Source organism: Macrotis lagotis, chromosome X (genome assembly GCF_037893015.1).
Source record: "Macrotis lagotis isolate mMagLag1 chromosome X, bilby.v1.9.chrom.fasta, whole genome shotgun sequence".
NCBI lineage: Eukaryota > Metazoa > Chordata > Mammalia > Peramelemorphia > Peramelidae > Macrotis > Macrotis lagotis.
The window spans coordinates 629,227,377-629,250,075 of record NC_133666.1 but is presented as its reverse complement, the minus strand read 5'-3'; the positions used below and the strand labels follow the sequence as shown (position 1 = coordinate 629,250,075).

The window sequence follows — 22,699 nt, the reverse complement described above, 5'->3', positions numbered from 1 at the left end:
TCCCCACTGCAGGCGCTTTCCCAGTAGGCTAATATATCTTCCTGCTGGATTCTTCAAACAACCATTAACTGTTGGGTCCTGCCTCTGAATTATTGGGAGTATCTATACCCCTTTTGGTTTGTGGAATTAACTATTCCATGGTACTCTAAGCTATGTTAAAGTGAGACTATGACAACTTTACCAGTGCTATTCACCTCCTTGAGTGAACACATTCCCCCAGTGATCCAGGATATTTTGGTGAACATGGTTATGAAATATTATTTGACAGGAACTTATCACTTTGTATTGAGGTTCCCTTCCACCTTTTCTTTTGATTTGTAAAGGCTTACTGCAGTGAATTCTTCAGTCCTGTGATCTCTCTGGTCACTATATTTTTGATGAGGTGCATATGTGACCATAGCCTGTTATCCAGAACCCCACTGGTATTTAATGTTTCTAGTGGGAGCCCTGCTGCTTTCATTGCCATTCCCAATGGCAATTATACAGATAAATCCCTTTTTGCTTTATGCCAGGGATTTTGTATTTCATACTCATCACCCGTGTTGCCATGGATGGGGTGGAGTGAATCAGGACTCTTCTGGGTCTTTGCTCATGACATTTACATCTCTCTTCCCCTCACTGGATTGAGTAGTGTGATGTGGAGTGGTTGCATTGATGCCTAATATTTGCCACAGGCTCCATCTTCCAGCAACACGAGTCTCCAATTTTGGCCTTCTGGAAGCTGATTTTGCCCTAAACCAGAAGCTCTTCAATTGCTCCTAATTCTGGGTGATGAACACTCTCCTGCTCCATTGTCCTTTGATTTGGCATGGCCTTTCTTGAGGTGGCCTTATGGGATATCTCTGCACAAATTGCTGAATATTGCAAGTCAATAAATACCACTATAGCTGTGATTTTGCCATTGGACTTTAATTTCCTTATCTGTAAAATAGAAATAACTGTACTTCTACTTTCTAACTCATATTGTTGATGGAGGAAAGGATCAGGCAAATCTTAAAAGGCCATAGGAATGGGAGCTATTATTAATTCAATTCAATTCAATTCAATTCAATTCAATAAAGCATCCTCTATGGGTCAGTAGCTAAACAAGTCTCTGAAGATACAAAGACTCCCCCTGATCCTGACTAGGATGCCCAAGTTCACAAAGACAGACTAGAGACCCCAGTATAAAGATGCTCATTTACTCCTGCTGCTATTTCTTCTTTTCAGTTGCTGGTTAAAAATGGAAGGATTTATCTGGAGTTTCTTGGGACCAGTGTTTGTCATCATCTTGGTGAGTCAGATAGCAATTTTCTATTTTCTGCTAAAGTCAAAATGAGCTGAAAATCAAAACAGAGTAGTGGGCAGCAGAAATAGCACAGGATTTATTGTCATAGGGCCAGAATTCAAATCAAGATTCCTTGCTTATTCCCTGGATAATATTGAATAAGTTACATAATCAATAGATTAAACACATATATGCTAGGACGAGTACTGGGTGCTAGAGATAGAAAGACAAAAAATAGCCTCTACCCTCAAAGAGCTCATTTCTTAATAGGGTTGACAACATGAAATCTACTCTGTACCTTTAAGAAATGTATAGGATGGGGCGGCTAGGTGGCACAGTGGATAGAGCACCAGCCCTGGAGTCAGGAGTACCTGAGTTCAAATCCTACCTCAGACACTTAATAATTACCTAGTTGTGTGGCCTTGGGCAAGTCACTTAACCCCAAAAACCTTAAAAAAAAAGAAATATACAGGATAAATGAGAAGTAATCTCAAGGGAAAATCATTAGTCTCTGTGTATGCGTAGTAGAGTCAAAGGCACCTGGAAAAGATCTCTTGCAAAAGATGGGATTTGAACTGAGTTCATATGCTATCAAAGAATAATTCTTATATTCCAAAGGGGACAACAATTTTGCCCTCAAGATCAAAACTGATTTCAAAATAATCTTTTTCTATTTGGTTGTTTCTGACTCTTTATCTCATTTGAGATTTTCTTAGCAGAGATAGTGGAGTAATTTGCCATTTCCTTTTCCAGTTTTACAAATGAGGAAGAGAGACAAAAAGGATTAATTTATTTGCATAGAGTCACATAGCTCTCAATAAGTATCTGAGGGCAGATTTGAGCTCATGAAGATGAATCTTCCTGACTTCAGACCCAGCACTCTCCATTGTGCTTAGCTAGCTGCCCTTCAAAATAATAATAATAATGATAATGATAATAAGTTACCTGTTAAAATAATCATCCCTTTCCAACTAAATATCATTAAGAATTGATTTTCTTCATATACTTCAAATGAAAAAATTACAACATATAGAATGCCTTCTATTAATTGTTAATGGTCTTCTATTAAGAGACATTAAAGAATTAAAGAGATTTGCAAAAATATGTGTGTATATATACATATATATATATGTGGATGTCTATATGCATATATATAGACATATATGTGTGTCAATGTGTATGTGTGTATATGTGTAAAGCAATGACATTCACTAAATTTTTCTTTTGGAAAAATAAACTTTTTAGAATTAAAAACATGGTATTTATAGTTACACATAGTGGGTTTACTATTATTATTAAATGTATAAATACAATCTCAGTTTTTATTTCTAAGATAAGAAATATCAACAAGGAATATAGGTAAGTTAGAAGACTGAGATAAAGAAAGAGCATTTTAGGCATGGATGACAACCAATTAAAAGACAATAATTCAGTAGATGTAAATGTTGTGTGTAAGGAACAACAAAAGTCTATTACAGAATACATAAAGGGCAATGAAGAGCTAGAATGCTGAAAAGATAGAAAGGGGTCATGTTTTGAAAGGTATTAAAAGAGAGGATGTTATATTTGATGTGGAGGTAAAAGAGAGTGATAAGTTATTGAGTAGTGGGGTGACATAGATTTGGAAAATGACTTTGGCAGCTGATTGGATAATGGACTGGAGTGGAGAGAAATGAAGCAGAATGAGCAATCAAAATGTTATTGTAACAGTCCAGGTGAGAAGTGATGAGCCTTTGGACCAGGATGATGGAAGAGTTAGAGAAAAAATTATAGAGAAGATTGATTGTTATCCTTATTCTTAAAGATGGCTAAAATGACTTTGCTATGTTGGGGTCAAGGTACAACCATACATACATATAGACACTGAGGTTGTAAACCCAGGTGACTAGGAAGATTGTGGGACCCTAAACAGGAACAGGGAGGTTCAGAAGAGTTAAGTTTTAGGGATAACAATAAATTGTGTTTCTGATGCATTCAGTTGAAAATACACAAGAGGCATCCAATTCACAGTTACTTATATGAGATTGAAAGTTGGAAGAGAGTTCAAGACTGGATTAAAAAAAAACTGGGGATTATCTGCATCAAGATAACAACCAGGTTTTTTCTTCATTTATAAAATAATAACATTGAATTAGATGGTTTCTAAGACTTCTAGCTAGAAATCTATGATCCTAATTAAAATTTAAACACAATCAATCATTGAACATAAAGGTGAAGTTGTTATATACATTTTAGCGTCACTCTTAAACCAGAGATCCAACTATGTAAAGAAAGAGGCAGCAGGAAATTATAAGCCACTCCAATCTCTTGCCAAGAAATCTTCAAATGGATTCACAAAGAGTAGGACACAACTGAAGTGACTACACAACAAAAATGTTGGTGTTTGGGTGGCTACAGCTGTTTATAAATTGTTACAAATATTGTTTGTAAATATTGACCCCAGAATTTGGTTCAAGGTCAGCATTTCCTAATGTTCCCACAGATCAACTTGTCCTTTTATTTGACAACCCTATGGATTTTGAGAGACAGACTTTCATCACTCAACAAAGAAGTATCCACCATCCAAAACTCAAGGTAAGCTGGCTAGCCTCTTCCTTGCCAGAAAATTCCAGGAAACTGGGGAAATCTTAAAGCAAAAATGAGGGGACCATTAGCTAGATAACTTGGAGAGGGCTCTTGTCTGGCCTCTGAGGTCCCTTCCAAAGCTGAAATTCTGTGAACACTGCAGGGTAAACTGATCCAACACCTCTGCAGAATATTTCTGTTGGGTAATTATAATGAGGAGGATAACTCCCAATTATAAGATTATTTAGAGCTTCCTCATTATCATCCTTTAAAGCATACCATAGTAGGCAACATCATCCCATTTTAAGAATAATAAATGACTTGTCAATGTCATCTAGCTATGTAAGTTGTAGGAATAAGATTTATACTCAGACCTCTTAACTCCAAGGCAAGTTGTCTAACTACTTTACCCAGTGCCCTCTCCCAACAACTCCCCTTTTGCATTCTGATTGTCTTAGAATTATCATTAATTCTTGAAAGAATTGAAAGAAATTTGAAAGAAAGCCAGTATTGTCAAATGGAAATAAATCAACATTATATGTGAGACAATGGGAAAAATGTAATGGGTTACCTTAGAAAGTCATGAGTTTCCCATCATGGGAGATTTGTTTTATCACTTGAGGGGAGAAAGGCTTGCTTCAGTACAAGTAGTACTACATGACCACAAAGGTCACTTCCATTTTGGAAATTCTTTTGGAAAATGTGATTCATTTACAAATATTTATCTCATGAGACTTTTTTAAGAAAATCTTTTTAAAATTTGATTTTCTTTTTCATCCTAAACTTTGTAATTCCTAAAAATATGAACATTTCAATATACAGAGAACAAGATATATTTTTAAAATTTTATATATTTTTAAAACACTTGTATATACCAGAAGTCCATAGTTTTTAAGGAACTTATCTTTTGTATTAGGAGGGGGTAGCTCTAGTTTTCATATAACAATAATTTTAAATACTTATTTAATGTGCTCCTCTTTAAGTTAATGGCCAGACCTTTCAACTCTGTATTATTATTATTATTATTATTTCATTTCCCCAAATGTCTTTTCCATAGTAGCATTACTTGGACATGACCAAAGTTTGGGTTATTTATACCTGCAAAGGCATCCTTGAAGATGGATACTCAAAAATAGCTTTTAGGAATGGGAGAGTAGAGAAAGAAGGGGAAAGAACCTATTTATATGGGTTTGTTCCAGGCACTATGCTAAGTGTTTTTTTATAAAAATGATCTCATTTAATAATGAGACATGGACTATTTGTGTCCAGTAATGGAGTGGTTTGTCATTTCCTTCTCTAGCTCATTTTATAGATAAGAAAAGCCTTCTAAGCTCATATTGGTCTGATCAGCCACAGTTGGACACTCAAGGTATACCTTGACTCCAACATAGTGATGTCATTTTAGTCCTTCTTGAGAAAAAAGGACAGCAATCAAATGGGAATAGAAGATGTTGAGTTGGGTATAAGCTAAAACTTAAAATATGAATCTTATTTCTATATCTTGGTTTTTATAGAACCCTGACATTTAAGGCCCTAGCTCAGCTCTTTATTCTGGGCTGCTCCTGGAGTCTTGGTTTCTTCCTGAATCATTCTATACCTGAACCAGTCCAATCAATCATTGCCTACACTTTCACCATCATCAACTCCCTGCAGGGGGTCTACATCTTCCTGGTACACTGTGTCCTCAGCCGCCAGGTAATATGAGACTTTAGTCCTCTTACCAACTCACTTGAAGAGTGTGGTGCCCAAGAATTACAGATATATAGAATCTCAGAGTGGAAAAGACCTCAGAGAGCATTTAACCCAATCCATATGAACAAATTTCCCCCTACATCTTGCCCTACAAATGTTTTCTGCCTCCCATTGAGATGACCTATTTCACATTTAAATAGCTTTAGTTCCTAGAAGATGTTTCCTTATTTCAAGACCAAATTTGACTTTTTGTTATTTCCATTCTTTGCTCTCATTTGATGGCTATACATTGTCTATTTGTTTCCTGACACAATGTGTTCTCTCAAGTTTTCTTCAGTGTAGATATTCCTTTTGACAAAAGACTTCCCTCATTTTCAATCTTCTATTTTCCTATCCCTTGACTCTTCAATAAAAGTTCTGATATGATTCCCTTAACTCATTCTCTTGTTGGAGAAATAGTTCTTGACAGGACAGGAAGTAACCTCTTTGGAAATTTTTTCTTAACTTTCTTGAAGTTTGGAAGCATTTAATTTAAGACAGACTTATCTAATATTCTTTGTCAAGCTGTCAGTTGTAACAAGAATAAGTTGCCTGATGTCAAAATATACTTGTAGCAGACATCACTATTAAAGATCATAGTAGGGTAGTGGACTCCACCAGTTCGTCTCTACATGTAGAGACCCAGCAAAAGATTGTCTATAGAGTTTTGATTCTCCTTGGGGTCCAGATGCTCAGCTACCCAATTCCCTCAATGCCCAATACCTAATTCCTAATTGCTTCACTAAAATAGTACACAACAGAATGAAGAGCAGCTAAAAACTATGTACAAAATGTCTGGAATTATTTCATCTGTTCTCCTCCCTATGAATCCTTGTCTTGTTCTTTCCAAAGCTCCTTTTGTAGTAATTTTATAATAGAAAAAGAAGCAGAGATAAATGAACCATGAACCCAGATTTAATATTTAGAGTTCCAACAAGTAAGTTAATATTCTATAGCAATTTTTGAGAGGGGGTCTCCATATGTGATTTCATTAAAAAAGGAAACTCCTTAAAAGGGAAATTCTCTTGATCATTATCAATCAGCAACTTGTTATAACTTAGATTCATAGTAGTTTAAGTGACTGAGTGACTTATCTTTGGTCACACAACTAGATTTGGTCAGAGGAAAAATCTGAACTTTGATCTTCTCTCTAAAGCTGACTCTTTATTCACTAAACTATGCTTTTCTGAGGTTGTTTATAGTCATTTTTTTAAATTAGGTCTGACTCTTCTTTTTGAGGTTCTCTAGGTAAAGCTACTGGGTAGTTTGGCATTTCCTTCTCCAACTCATTTTACAGATGAGGAAACTGAAGCAAAAACATAGTTAAATGACTTGCATATGATCCACAATTAGTGAGTGTCTGAGCTCAGATTTGAACCTAGCCAGGCCTAGCACTCTATCTGCTGTGCCACCCAGTTGCCTATTAAGCCATGTTTATTCTCAACACATCCATCAACAGAATAATAACATTAAATAATTACAATTAATTTGCTCTTCCCTCCTGAGTTTACTTTTCAAAAGATATTTGCATTTATAATCCCATTTGTCCTCATAAACCCTTATAGGACAGGTAACATTTACAAAAGCCCTTTGGTCATCAAGTAGTGTTTTAAAAATTAAAAAATGGGAAATATTTAATGGGTTAGTGTTTTTAATTCAATTTTACAAATGACAAAAGCAGAAAGGATTGTACTTGGAGTCATAGGACCTGACTTGGAATGCCAGGTCTCTCTCTTACTGTCTGTTTTACCCTAGTTAAGTCATTTCTTGTTTGAATGATTTTGAGGGCTTCTTCAAGTTTTAACCCTAATCAACCTTGTCTAGCATGTTCTGCATACACACACACACACACACACACACACACACACACACAGAGTCCTACCTCCATTTTAGAGATGTAGGTGCTGAAATGATATTCTCTTCCAAAACTCAATTCTATGTCCTCCTGAATCTTCAGGTCCAAGAGGAATTTAAGAAACGCTTTAAGAGAGTTAAGAAAAGGACTGAAACAGATATCTATGTGTTGTCTACTTCAACTGGCCACAGTAAAATGGTAAGACTATTTCTTTCTAACTCAATATCATTGTCCAAATCAAATACCTCAAATTCATTGGAAGTCCTTGCTCCTTGGCAAGGAATAATGTAACCTGAGCACTGTCCCACTATAGGTTAGAAATGGCAGTTTCTCCTGATACCTTTCCAAGACCCAAAGTTAATTGCTAGAAACATTGAAAATAGTTTTGGCATCCCACATTGACACTATCCAAAGTTCAAAGAGTTGTAGAAACCGAGAGCAAATTGAACTAATTTTCAAATTTTACCTTGAAGTAAGTTTAGTTCAACCATAGAAAATGAAATCCTATGCATAGGAAAAGCTCCTCTTGAGAGAAAGGAATGATAAGGGTTATACTTGACCTTGACTCTATATAGATACCAGGAAGATTTGTCATCCTCGTGAATGAGAGATTGTAATTTCAGTGGCATTATTATATAACCTACCTTGGACAGATTCACTTCAGAAGATCTAGGCTGAGCTGGAGAATATGTTATGAGTCCCAAGTTCCTGAATAGTTTTTAGTCTCTTCTTGTAAGACTTTTGTAAGTGAAATGAAAGTGATCTGGGTTAAGGGTGGATTTATAGATTTGAGTTAAAGAATCATTAAAAGTTGCAACGTAAAATCTAATGAACCAGTTGTTTATTAAAATGCTAGTCACAAATAGCTCTAATTACAATCTTGTCTGATTCAGATATATATACAAATTCTTACCAAGTTTCCAGTTGTCATATAAGACCTTTTTTTTTGATCCTCTGGACAAGGTTTTATGCTTTCAAGTATCATCTTACTCAATATATTTTTGCTTCCTTCCTTTTCCTTTCTTTCACTTTATTGCCATTTTCTCTATCCACTCTCCCTCATCAACAGAGCTGGGGAAAATAATTGAAGTTTGAATGGAGGAAAAAAGATGCTATTTCTGCCTGAAATGATCTTGCTGCTCATTCCATCAGCAGACTCCAACTCCTGGGAGATCAGAAGAAAGAGAATGAGCTCTCATCAATGGCATAGGAAGTATACCTTCTTGGTGTACACTTAGAGAACTAAGAGCTTGTTTCAAAAAGATGCTTTAAGCAGTTAATTTCATTAATTTCCTTTATCACTATAATGTCTTGGACATATCCTCAGTGACACACTCTCAATCTTGCATCATCTGACTCACAATTATCTGTTATACAGGCTGTTATTAATGCTTTTCCCTGGTTGGACATTTTCCCCCTGAATGAGATCAATAGGTAGGAAGGTAAAGAAGGAGGGTTTGGAGATGCAAAGGTACCTGCCACTCAGAGGTCACACAAGATAAGGAAAAGGAAGACTTGGGAGAATATTGTCTAATTTCAATTTTTCCACTTAATAGTCCCTCAGAGGGATATGTAAGCAGGAGGCTGACTAGACATTGACATGCTGTGGATTAAAAAAATGCAGATTATCAGAGGACTATCTCCTTCCCTATATAAATCACCCTATTAATTTTTCCCCTTTTTCCTTTCCTGTATAAACAATTCAAACCCTCTTCACATTCTCCTATTTTGATTTTATAAGTTTTTGCTTTCACTGCTGGTATTGCAATAATATTGTCTTCTATTTTATCACATATGTCCAACATTTCAGCTATGCTATAATTTAAACAAGGTTGTGGACTAGACTAAAAATGTTAAAATGAAATAGTTTTCATGTTACTAGTTTCAAACAACCAATTCCCAAATAAAGTTTGGTCATTTAACTCATCCAGTAATTTATCAGTTCCTGTATTATTTTGCAAGTTTATAATCTATAAGCAATATTAAAATAGTTACTACTACTGAGTCATCTCTCAGTATTATATTTATCAATCTGTATACTTTATAACTTAATTATATGCATGAAGGTGAATAATATTTACTGGTTTAATCTTAGTGATTGCTTAGCACCTTATTTATTGCTATCATTTTCATTGTATTGCAGTGAATCTGGAAGAAATCAATGAAGAACCTATAAAGATATGATGCAAAAAATTGAGAATTATCATTTATGCTTGCAGTTGTAAAATTAAAAAAATATGGTTCTAATAATATTTAGTATCAATATCTTCAACATCCACAATGCTGTCATATTTGCCAGTAAAAGAAGACAGTAGGGGCAGCTAGGTGGCGTAGTGGATAAAGCACTGGCCTTGGAGTCTGGAGTACCTGGGTTCAAATCGGGTCTCAGACACTTAATAATTACCTAGCTGTGTGGCCTTGGGCAAGCCACTTAACCCCATTTGCCTTGCAAAAAAAAACCTAAAAAAAAACAACAAAAGAAGACAGTAGAATGTAAACATTCCAAATGAGATACATTACTCATCTATTCCAAAATAGAAGTATATTTTATATTTATATTATATATTTTATATTCTATTCCAGAATATAAAAGTTCATGAAAGTAAAATAGAAAATGGGTAGAAGTTTGGTTCCTTTATTGAATTGAAGTAGAAATTGAAATAGAAATGTTTGGGAATGATACCAGAAAAATCATAGGACCTTGCTAAAGAAAATACATATGATGATTTAAGTGAAAGTTAAAAAAAACATCAAATGCATTGGTATTTAATTCAATAAATTCAAAAATTATTCAGGCCATCACATTGATACTTCTCTGAGTTACAGCTCAGCTCAGATCAGTACAGCTGCATGGGAGGAGTTGGGGCAGTTCTGGGAGGATTGCTCCACTTATTAGCAAGGTTTTGATTAGAGACAAGGAATCACTCACATTTCTCTTAATTCAAAGAAATTAGTAAATAAACTTTTTCCCTGCCATGTCTCCAAGTACTTTATGTCTTTATCCAGTTCAGTCATACCCCTGGTGATACTGAAATGGTCAGTGACAAGACTGAGAACTTTGAGCACTTTACCTACAACAGACCTATGAGCTGGGGTGGGGGATGTCTTGCTCCCATTTTATAGTTGGCATTTAATGAAACTAGGAATCTAGGAGGAATAAATGAAGAGAGAGAGTATTGAGGTCAGTTAGTAAAAATGCTTGACGTAATCCAAATTCTTAAAAGAAAAATTAAATGAGTTACAGGAGGAAACAGATAGTAATATATTGCGGGGAACTTCAATTTTTTTCCCTCTCAGAACTAGAGAAATGTAACCATAAAATAAACAAGAAAGAATGATAGTTACTGTTGTCAATCATTTTTTAGTCCTGTCCAACTCTTCATGATCCCGTTTAGGAGACAAAGGTACTAGAATGGTTTGCCATCTCCTCCTCTAGGTAATGTTACAACTGAGGAATTGAGGCAAACAGAGTTAAATGACTAGTCCAGAGTCATACAGCTAAGGATTCACAAAGAGGAGTCTTCCTGACTCAGATCCAGTGCTATTTAAAGTACTTAATACTTCTCTCCAGGACTATTGAGGAAACCTAATTTTTCTTGCTTTTAGTCACTCCTTTATTAAATTCATCCTTCACAAAATTATCTGAACAATCTTCTTAAAACACAAATATGTCCATGACATTCCTTTTTAAAAAAAAAATATTATTTACTGGGGGTGGACAGGTAGCACAGTGGATAGAGCACTGGCCCTGGAGTCAGGAGGACCTGAGTTCAATCTGGCCTCAGACACTTAATGATTACCTAGCTGTATGGCCTTGGGCAAGCCATTTAACACCATTGCCTTGCAAAAACTTTAAAAAAATATTTATTAAGGCAATGGGGTTAAGTGATTTCATCAAAGTCACACAGCTAGGCAATTATTGAGTGTCTGAGGCTGAATTGAACTCAGGTCCTCCTGACTCCAGGGCCAGTGCTCTATCCAGTTGTTATATAAGAGCTAGATACCCCTGTCCATGTCATTCCAATGAACAAGAAATTTCAACTTCTCCCTGTTATTTCTTCTTTGTTTCTTCTTCTTCTTCCTCCTCCTCCTTCTCCTTCTTCTTCCTTCTTCTTCTTCTTTTTCTTCTTTTTTTTTTTGGCTTTTGCAAGGCAATTGGGGTTAAGTGACTTACCAAAGGTCACACAACTAAGTAAGTATTAAGTGTCTGGTGTCAGATTTGAACTCAGGTCCTTCTGATTCCAGGGCCAATATGCTAACCACTGTGCCACCTAGCTCCCCCTCCCTATTACTTCTAGGATAAAGCACAAACTTTATATACTTAGCTTAAATTTCAAGATTTTCACTGTGACTACTTCTGGCTAACTACACATGATTACTCTTCACATATTCATATTACATTTAAGCTGACCTATTTGCATTTCCCTAAGCTGAGTTCAACTCATTTCTCTAGCTTTTCTGCCTCATACTTTCTTTTACCTACATATATATACATATATATATATATATATATATATATATATATATATATATATATATAATATATATGGCATTGTCATTCAGCCACCCTAGAAAAGGTAAATTCCTGAGGATAAGAGTTGTTTTGAATTTTCTCTTTATTTCCCAGTCTTGGACATATTAGGAAATTGAAAAATATTTGAATGCATGGAAAAATTGTAGCCTCCTCTGTTGCATAGGGAGGTAAAACCATGGATATCTCCAAAGATAGAAAGCTAATTTAGGAAGGGAGCTGTGGTTCCTAAGGAGTACTCAATCACATAAGACCTACTTTCCTACTTTTCCTGGGAGATTCACTTGCTGATAACTATATCTACACAGACAAGCAGGCAATTTGACCAACTTTGTGAAACCACATGTTAAATTTAATAGGAATTGAGAATCACTCAATCATAGGTCTGTAAAGAAGCTCAAAGAACTTTCAGTGCAATCCACTACCTAAAGCATAATGTTCCTCTTCAATATTTCAGAAAAAGATCATCCACTTTCTGTCTGAATATTTCCAGAGATAGAACACAAATGAGCCTTAAAAGAATGCTTGTTCCATTATTGTGCATACCGAATTAAGTTGTGTGTTATTCTGAACGAATGGACATTTTCATATAAATATAACCAATGAGGATTATACGTGACACTTCAGATCTCTATTATATACAGATTGCCTTTTCCTTTAACTATACATTCAATATAATAGATTCAATATTTAGGAGGCTCTTCCTTGCTTTGGCTCCAAATCTACCTTCTTGTAGTTCCTCTCCATAGAGCCTAGATCTTGTCTCATAAGACCAAGAACAACTAGTCTTTTTGACTAGATGGTATTTAAGAAATGTAGAAGCAGTTATGAGATGCATTATCTAAATTCAGCTCTTCTTCAAAATGAATTAATTTAGAGATTGGACTTAATTTCATTAGATGGTTAAACAAGTCCCAAAGCGCTTTTCTTTTCTTAAACCTGCAAATGAGTTATTTCCATTGCATAAAAGAAGAAAGATCTTGCTCAGCTGCTTAAAAAGTTGAGGAATACTAGAGACAGATTAAAGAAGACACAGTTCCCTCTTGGCTATCAAGAAGCAGCTACCAGGAACCATGGTTAAGCACTGGGTCTTGTTTCTTCGGGGGTAGTGCGTTTGTTGTTGTTGTTGTTGTTTAGATTAATAGGAAACGCCCCACTTATCAACTAATCTTTGAGAGGGAGGTGACCACTACCTCCATGAATTTCCTAATGAACAGGATCAGGCAATAATAGCAAATATTCCTTTAAGGTTTGAAGGCTTACAAAGTGCTTTTCCCTTAAGTGAAATGGATAAACATATGATTTGCCCAGATTAACAGAAAAGAAAATAAAATACTTAAATAACACCATATTAGGAAACAAAATTGTCAGGTAAATAATGTGAATAATATTATTCCCATCCCTCAAATAAAATTAAGGTGAAGAAAGGACTTGTCGGGGCGGCTAGGCGGCATAGTGGATAAAGCACCAGCCTTGGAGTCAGAAGTACCTGGGTTCAAATCCAGTCTCATGTACTTAAAAATTACCTAGCTGTGTGGCCTTGGGCAAGCCACTTAACCCCATTTGCCTTGCAAAAACCTTAAAAAAAAGAAAGTACTTGTCTAGGACACTGTCAATGGCAGCTATGGAATATCAGAATGTTGGGAATCATCTAGACTGTACTCTTTTTGAACAGAAGTCCAGAGCCAGGTTGGGAATGTCCAAGACAACTAGTCAACAGCAATACCAGAACAGAATGTTTGAATATAGAAGGTCATCAAGGCAAATCTTCTCAATTTACTGACTAAAAAATTAAGGCCCTGAGAAAGAAAGAGACTTGTCCGAGTAGTCAAATATCATTTAAGTGTATTATCCTTGTTGATCATTCAAACCCTAATTCTTGCTATTTTGAAGCCCCATAAGCCTCTTTTTATTTTCTCTGTGTGGGGCTCTCTGAGAGTTATGAAAACTAGGGAGACTAGTTTGATGTGGTAGTAGGGTGATGTTGCTGGGGGAAAGGAGTTCATGTTGTGAACAGAAATGCAAAAGCAGACGACCATGTGCATAGGTTTAAATATTCTCAAACTCTTAATGGTGGCTCTTCCCTCAACTTCTACTTTGTCTCTGCTCTTAAAGCCAAGTAGGACATTTCTGTTCATGATAACTTTTCAGAATATTAAGAAACAATCAGTCCAGCCTTAGACACTTGACACTTACTAGTTGTGTGTCCCTTGGCAAGTCAGTTAAGATTGATTGTCTCATGGGGGAAAAAAAAGGAAAAAAAAAGAAATAATCATGTTTCCCTTTAACCCTCTCTTCACTAGACTTTCCCCTGTTGTAGTCTCTTACCAACTGGGGTCACAAGTTTAGAGCTAGATGAGATTTTAAAGATCATATTAATTCAACTCCTTCATATTTATGGCCTCAAAGTGCTGAAGTGACATGTATTTACAAAACCAAACTATGTTAAATTCTAGATTTGGACAGCAATCTTTTAACTCCTGCCTCCAGACCCAGAGAGAGACTTTCTCACTGTAGCAGTCTCAAGTCCCCTCTAGGTTATAAAAAATTCTGACTAAACCTAATTTTTAGAAAGATGATCTTCCTTGTTTCTTAGTTACAGTGGATAGCTTTTCATCAACAAGAAAGACAAATGAGGCAACGGAGAGTCCCTGTCTCTTAGATGTGTGTCTGGTTTTTTTTATTCTCTTCAAAATGGAATAACTGGTAGACTGCCAGTAAGTCTTTGGCCTTGGAAGATTAATTAAATAAATGAATTACATCAAAGAATAGTGAAAATTCTAGAATATTTGTAGTAAAAATAAGTAAAAATACTTCTTATTTAAAGCATTATGCCAACATAATTATATCAAAAATAATAGATATATGATGTAGAAACTTGCAGAAATGAGGTCCAGAGAGTTCAAGGAAAGATTTTTTTTAGCCCAGGGCTACAGCTAATTAATCATACTACCTCTTAATATCCTTAGTCTCTATATGGCAAAGAAACTCAGAAAAAAGCTCTAACAAAATTATAGAATGCTATGACAGGAAGTCAGATGATACAGTGGATGAAACCCTGGGGTTAAAAGTTAGGAACAGTTGTCTTCATAAGCTTAAATCTGGTCTCAGACACATACTAGCTGTGTGACCCTGGACAAATCATTTGTCCCTTTTTACTTCAAATTTCTTTGCTGTAAAATGAGTTGGAGAAGGAAAAGCAAAAACACTCCAGTATTTTTGGCAAGAAAATCCCAAATCAGGACATGAAGAGTCACACATAACTGAAAAATGACTCAATAAAGAGTTTGAAGGTGACAATAGACATCATTGCATTCTATCTCTCTCATTTTATAGAGGAAGAACCTGAGAGCCAGAGAGGATAAGTGATTTCCCACAATGTCCACAGCTATTTAAAAGAAAGGCCCAAGACTAGAAAACATCTGCTTCTTCATAGAATATGCATAGTAGGTACATAGTCCAACAAATATTTGTTGGAATTATTGATAATGCTGATAAAGTATACCAACGTCATTTTCCATTTCTTAGGATCTTCCAGTTACTAGGAGAAATGTTTTTACTCATGATAGCATGACTTCCTTGTACAATTTCTGAGCATGTTCCAAGAGGCCCCATTCCTCCTATGTGAAGTTCATGCTACATCCTTGAATGTCACCAACTCCTAAATTATCAAATGTTTAACTTAGAGAACTGAAGGACACTTCAAAGTTCCTCTAGGCTATTTGTCATCATTTTATAGGAGGAAACTGAAGCACAGAGAAGGGATTCGCCTAAAGGTCACAATCCTTATGACTGTCAGAGTCAACACTTGAAACTATCATCATGAAGAGTCTAATGAAGAGTTGGAAAAAAAGCTGAGAAATATCTCCTTCAGGGAGCAAGTATGTGTTTTTTCTGTGAAGTATGTGGATTTGTGGAGGAGAAAGAAAGAAGATGATATTAAATTTCTTTCTTATCAGACCTGATTTTAGTGATATGATCAAAAAAATAATTTGGTGAAGAGATTGTGAGAAACTAACAAGTACAGTGTATTTTGATGGAGGTAGAGCTTTATGTCATCACTTAAAAGAGAAAAAAATTTAAAGAAAAGATCTTAACCTACATCACTTGATTTCATGGGGAGGAGGAAGAGAAGTAAGAGAGGTGGAAAAATGTGGGACTCAAAATCTTACAAAAAAGATGAACTAGGGGGTAGCTAGGTGGTACAGTGGATAGAGCACTGGCCCTAAAGTCAGGAGGACCTGAGTTCAAATACATCCTCAAACACTTAATAAATGCCTAGCTGGATGACCTTGGGCAAGTCTCTTAACCCCATTGCCATAGATAAATAAAATTTTTTTAAAAAGATGAATGTTGAAAACCATCTTTGTATGTAATTTAAAAAATTAAAATAAATAATATTAAGAAAAATCTAGTTTGCTTTTTTTTGAATGTTGAAATGAGGTCATATCTAGAGGAAAACATGAAGTTAGAAAAAATGAATTTAAAAAAGAGCTTGGCCACACAAAATTACTATGATTATTGGGAGAATGAAGGTATAAACTTAGAAAAGGACAGCAGTGTCAAAATGACTACCTGTAGAGCCTTAAAGAAAAATGTAATGTGGTCTCAGTACCCAAAAGAATTCCTAGAAGAGTTTAAGAAGCATTTTAAATTTTTTTTTAGGTTTTTTTGGCAAGGCAATGGGGTTAAGTGGCTTGCCCAAGGTCACCCAGCTAGGTAATTATTAAGCGTCTGAGGCTGGATTTGAACTCAGGTCCTCCTGACCCCAATGGCCAGTACTCTATTCACTGCATCACCTAACTGCCCCAAGAAGCATTTTAAAAAGCAAATTGGAGAAGAAAATGAAAAGTTGGAAGGAAATATGAAAGTAATGCAAGAATCATGAAAAAAAGTCAATAATATGGCAAAAGATATGCAATACTTTATCAATGAAAGTAAATCCCTAAAAATTAAAATTGGCCAAATGGAAAAGTACAAAAGCTCCCTGAAGAAAATAATTCCTTAAAATTTAAACTTGAGCAAATGGAAGCTAATGATGCTATGAGTCATCATGATTTGCTAAAATAAAATCAAAAGAAGAAAAAAAAATAGAAGAAAATGTAAAATTCCTCACTGGAAAACTAGACAATAGATTCAGAGAGATTTGACTACTTTCTCAAAAGGACAACTAGTCATGGACTTGGCGTATACAGGGACACATTACCAATCTCCAAACACAGGTTGTTTCACTTGCTTTCATGGGCGATTCTTATTCTTTGTTAATAAGATCAGAATGACATCACTTTGAGACAAATCACAGTGTGTCTGACTGTGGCCAATCAAACCAATACATGTTCAGAATACGCTACCACAGGCTGGGCACAAATAGTCCATGTGAACACCTGGGTGCTGACTCTAAATTTATGTATCTCATTTCTCCCTTGAGCTACTTCAATTCTTCCTTGCTCATAGAGTGCAGCCCCCTTACTGAGGAGGGCACACCATGCTGGGCAGTCCTATGTCAGTGTCCTCCATGTTGCAAAATCAATTCTTAAGAGAGAGCTTCAGCTTGTCTCAGTATCACTTCTTCTGATCCCTTTGAAAGTGCTTTGCCCTGGGGCGGCTAGGTGGCTCAGTTGATAAAGCACTGGCCCTGGAGTCAGGAGTACCTGGGTTCAAATCCAGTCTCAGACACTTAAAGATTACCTAGCTGTGTGGCCTTGGGCAAGCGACTTAACCCTATTTGCCTTGCAAAAAAACCTTAAAGAAAAAAAAAAAAAGAAAATGCTTGCCCTGTATGAGTTTTCCATACAATAGTCTTCTTTCACAAGTGTACATCTGGCATTCTAACAATATGACCAGCACATTGTAGTTGCACTCTTCTGTAGTAACATTTGAATGCTTGGCAGTTTAGAAAGGATCTTAGTGTTTGGTATCTTTTCCTGACAGGTGATCTTCAGAATTGTCCTAAGACAAATTAAATGGAAGCAGAACATCTCTGAAAATTTTCAGTTTGGTCATTAGTCCAATACCTTTTCTCTTCTATACTTTTTTTCAGAGTTTCCCAAATACAGAGCTAACTCCGGCAATGCATGTATCAATCTCATTATTAATGTATACTGCCAAGATAAATGAACTTATTCACAGCATTCAAAACTTCTCCATTTCTGTAATCAATGGATCCAAATATGAATTGGTGTGGTGTTGCTGATGGAACATTTGTGTTTTCTTGGTGTTAATTGTAAGGTCAAAATTAGCACAAGAAACAGAGAATTGATCTATATTTTGTAAAATTAAAAAAATAGATTTAAAAAAGAAAATATAATTGCTGTATTTCAGTAAAACACATAGAAATAAAAAATTATCATACCAGGAAATACACAGTTATCATAACTATAAATGTGAATGAGATGAACTTACTCATAAAACAGAAGCTGATAGCAGAATGGATTTAAAATAAAACAGAATCCTACAATATATTCTTTACAAGGAACACATTTGAAGCAGGGAGATACCTAAAGATAAGGCAATGGAAATCATTATGCTTGAGATGAAGCAAAACAAAAATAATCTTATTAAAAGAGCTAAGAAGGAAATTATGTTCAGTCAAGGACAAGAGCCTTCAGGGCTCTGCCCCAGGTCTATCCAGACAAAACTCAGTGTGAAGGGTTTGTCTTACCTTCAGTTGCCACAAGAGATAGTTTGGTAGCATGAAACAGAGAGAAGGGGGAGAAGTTAAGTGTATGGGGAAAGGGGCTAGCAGGCACAGAGAGCAAAGACATGATCCCTCTGGAATAGAGATCAAGGAACAAAGTGATCATCCTTGTGGATCAGTTGTAATGAGGGAGAACTTAAAATCAAACAGCAACTTGGGGGGGGGGAGAGGGCATTGGTGCTCCAGACACCAGGGAGAACCAGGGAGCACTGAATTAATTTGAAACACAGAAACAGAGTAGGGCAATGTAGTTACTGCTGTATTCAATATTATGCATTTTTATACAGAAACAATTATTAAGGGGACAGCTAGGTGGTGGAGTACCTGAGTTCAAATCCAACCTCAGACCTTAATAATTGCCTAGCTGTGTGACCTTGAGCAAGTCACTCTTAACCCCATTGCCCTAAATAAAATAAAAATTTTTTAAAAGAAGAAACAATTATTAAGCAAGGCATTGCCAGCTTCATAGACAATCCTCTATATTTATGGAAATGGCCTCCAAGACTGATGTTGGTCAAGTCTTTGCAAGAACTGCACTCACCTGAGGTAGAGGTCTGTGGCTTCCAGGGGCCATTCACTCTAGATCCAGGCTCAATGTTTCCGCCAGGTCTTGATTCTTTGCAGACTGAGCTGTGGTGGGAGAAGAATCCCAGAGGAGGAGAGTTCTTTCCCTTTGTTCCCTAGGCTGGAAGCTGGCCTAAGAGGAAGTCTCAGAGGAGTTAGATAGGTCCAGACCCTGTCCTCAAGGAAGCGACTCTACCTCACAGTAGGAGGAAGGTTCAGGCTTAGAAATGAAGACTTCAGGACTGGAAGGCCTTCCCTTCCTACCTCTTCCTTTTCTGTCCTCTTTCCCCATCTTCCTACAGAGATACAAAAGGCAGAAGGAGATATGGGATCTCAGATGGGATGAGTCCACTCAGACCCTCTGTGACTCAACTGGGTCAGAGCTTCCCCCACAATGGTTCTCTGCCTTAACTACAAACCCCTCTCATCAACTAACACACATATTTTCTAGACAACAGTTTGTTATAGGATGAAGGAAAGCCAGGGCAAGGGAGGAAGGGGAGGGCTCTAGGATGGAGCCTTCAGGGAATGACCAAGGGATATCAGAGACTGGGACACAAAACCTGGCCTGAGATTAACCCTGAGGGCTTTGAGGGAAGAGAGGGCAGGAACCAGGAGCAGCTCCCCTGGAAAGAGAAGCAGAGAGAGGGCCTGGGAGGCAAGACAGTCCAACCCAGTTTATGGCAGAGATGTCAAGGACACTAGATAGGAACAGAAAAGTCCCAAATAGACAATGAGTCTGGGAAAGCAGGATGACTTTGTCCAGCTGTCTAAGTAGGATCTGAGTCTCCCTGGTAGAATTTGGGATTGGAATCCCTAATGGGAAATGAGCCAGGAAGTCAGAGTCTGGGATCTGATTAGGAACCAGACCCAAAGTTCCAAAAGTCATCAGTTCATATAAGGGGGGACAGGCAGGGCTTTGGTTTCTGCATCCAAAGAGGAGTCCTAAGAGCAGGGAAGAAGAACTTGTGGATGGTTCAAAGGGAAGTCAGAAAACAAGACTTCTGAGTACCTACAATCAAAGTCTGAAGTTTGGGAAACTTCACTGGCATATTTGGGGAGGGTAAACCCAGATATCTGAAAAGAAATTTTATGATCCTTTGTCAAAATTCTTTAAATATTGATTATTCAGTTCCTTCAGGGTTGGCATTTATAAAGATGCCATCCACCCATGGGTTTGGTAAGATTCTAGAGAATTAAACTTCATTTATAAAACTAACTTTGTTGTTTTGTTTTGGCCAAGGAGAAATTATGGTTAACAGTGTCAAAGATCCCAATTATTAAATGAGAGAACACATCTGATTTTCAAGCAAACCTGGTTTAGGAGAAACTCAGTCCAATCAAATCTACATTTAAAGTTACAAAGAGTATTCAGAATCCCAAATTCCCCAAGGGCCATTTGCAGTTAGCCTCTCAGAATTCTCACTGAGTCTGGGGAGAGGGGTGAGTCTAGATAAGGGGGAGGGAAGTTTGTGGGGTTGGAGATACCTTCAGAGATGACCAGCCTGGTTGGGGGTAGTCCAGGAAGATGGAATTGGAGTCCTTGAATTGAGTTTGACCTTGTAGGAGTAGGGAGGAAGAGGGCTTTATCCCAGTGGCCAAAGCATTGCCTATGAAGGAGGGCAGGTTTGGGGCTTAGAAGGAGTAAGGGTCCTGGTTCCATTGGAGGAAATAGCCCCTGCTGGGAACCTCAGGGGCTGGGCAGGGTGGGGCTCTAGAGATCAGGAGAATCTTCCCAGAATGAACTGGTTCAAAGTTGGAATTCTGAAAGCTGAAATCTCTCTTTCTTCTTCCTTCTTTCCTTGACTGAGATCTCTACCTTCTGGAAGCCACTACTGTGAGTGCAGAACACAGGTAGGTCTAAGCCAGGTCCCCTACCTCCACCCCCAATACCTCTTAGCTTTTGCCAGCTCCACAAGTTATTGAGTCTCCTCTTTCTCCTCATCTGACCTCAAGGTAAGTGCACTGTAGGTCCAGGAGAACTCCTTCTCTAACCCATCCACAAAGTCTATTCCATGTCAAAACTGATAAAGCCAATTAGCCCAGGACTACTGACTCCTCTTCTGACATATTTTTATATTGTTATTAGATATGATATAGACATATAAAACATTGGAGTTTCTTCCATTCCAAAATGTCATAAGTACAAGAATTTATTCAAGTTCTCATTTAGATAACCAGATCAGATTCCTACCTTCTCAGGATGGTCTTTAACTGATTGCTTACACAGTTTCTGCAGTGAAACTTGCAGATGCAATTAGAGGAGCAAGAGACAGAGGTCTTGAGGGGGGCAGAAGATGAACATTCCAAACTTACAGACCTCAATAAGAGGCTGAGAAAACAACTTTTGATCAGAAAAATAGATCAGAAATATTTTAATTCCAATTTAAAGAGTATCAGATTCAAAAACACTTAGATCAGATCTTCATGCCAAATAGATTTAAAATTTGATAACAAGAGGATAGGTTTAGGAGCCATAAGAATGGGAATTAATTGTAATTGGATCATCTTAATGCAATCTTTCTACTGTCAAATGAATAGAGTAAAATGATTTTTTTTCTGTGTAAAAGAATTCAGAAAGTTATTCAACTGGATTGATGTCATTTGGCAATTTAGTTTTATTTTGAAAATCTGTAACATTGGTTATTTTTCATTTTTTTCCTCCTATTGGGATTTTTGGGAAACCATTTTCCAATAGAGAAGTAACATTTATCTGATGGATTGTCTGGGCAACGATTATGAACATTTTAAAATCAGAACTGGAATAATATGTATTGAAGTGATAGACCATAGATCTATCTTAGTCTCAAAAGACCCAAGCCTTGACTAGAGATGATATTGTCTTATCTAGGGCTGCAGAAAATAAGAAAATGCACCAAATTCTCTTGAACTAAAGACTCAAACATGTAAATTCAAGAAGTATTTATGAAGCACTACTATGTGGCAGGCAGTAGACTAAGTGCTGAGGATACAAAGAAAGGTTAAACAGTTCCTCCCCACTAGGAAGGATTACTTGGCATGGCTTATATCAATGAAATAGAGAAAGAACATATTAAGATTTGGGTATGCAATTAAAAAGTTATATAAAGAAGAAATTTTAAATCCCCAATTAACACTAAATTTGAAATCCCAAAAACTAAAAGTGAGATTAATAAACTGAGAGTAAAAAAATCCATTGAATTAATAACTAAAACTAAGAGTTGGTTTTATTTAAAAAAAGAAAAAACAAATAAAATAGGAGAAACTCTTAGTTAATTTGATATTTTAAATTGAGAAAAGAAAATTAAACCACTAGTATTAAGAATGAAAAGAGTAAATCTACCATTAATGAAGATGAAATTAAAGCAATTATAAGGAGATTTTTGGTCAATTGTATGTCTATAAATAGAATATCTAAATAGACCTATTTTACAAAAAGAAATTGAAACAGACCATAAGGAAAACTCATTGTTATGAATTCAGACACTTAGAAGTTGTGTGAGAGATGGG

The 22,699-nt window shown here is 36.4% G+C and overlaps 1 protein-coding gene across 2 annotated transcripts in view; it reads left to right on the top strand.

Annotated features, from left to right (window-relative positions):
* The window catches only part of LOC141500485 (putative adhesion G protein-coupled receptor E4P), a 258,858-nt gene extending 247,687 nt beyond the window's left edge, over nt 1-11,171 (top strand). Inside the window, exons 11-15 of one of the 2 annotated variants that reach the window (XM_074203684.1) lie at nt 1,210-1,273; nt 3,750-3,841; nt 5,347-5,527; nt 7,521-7,616; nt 8,488-11,170. In XM_074203684.1, coding sequence (XP_074059785.1) covers nt 1,210-1,273; nt 3,750-3,841; nt 5,347-5,527; nt 7,521-7,616; nt 8,488-8,502 — 448 coding nt within the window. In that variant the 3' untranslated portion in view covers nt 8,503-11,170. Of the gene's footprint in view, nt 1-1,209; nt 1,274-3,749; nt 3,842-5,346; nt 5,528-7,520; nt 7,617-8,487 lie in introns of both variants that reach the window. The other variant, XM_074203685.1, reaches the window with a different exon arrangement.
* The last annotated feature ends 11,528 nt before the right edge of the window (nt 11,172-22,699 follow it).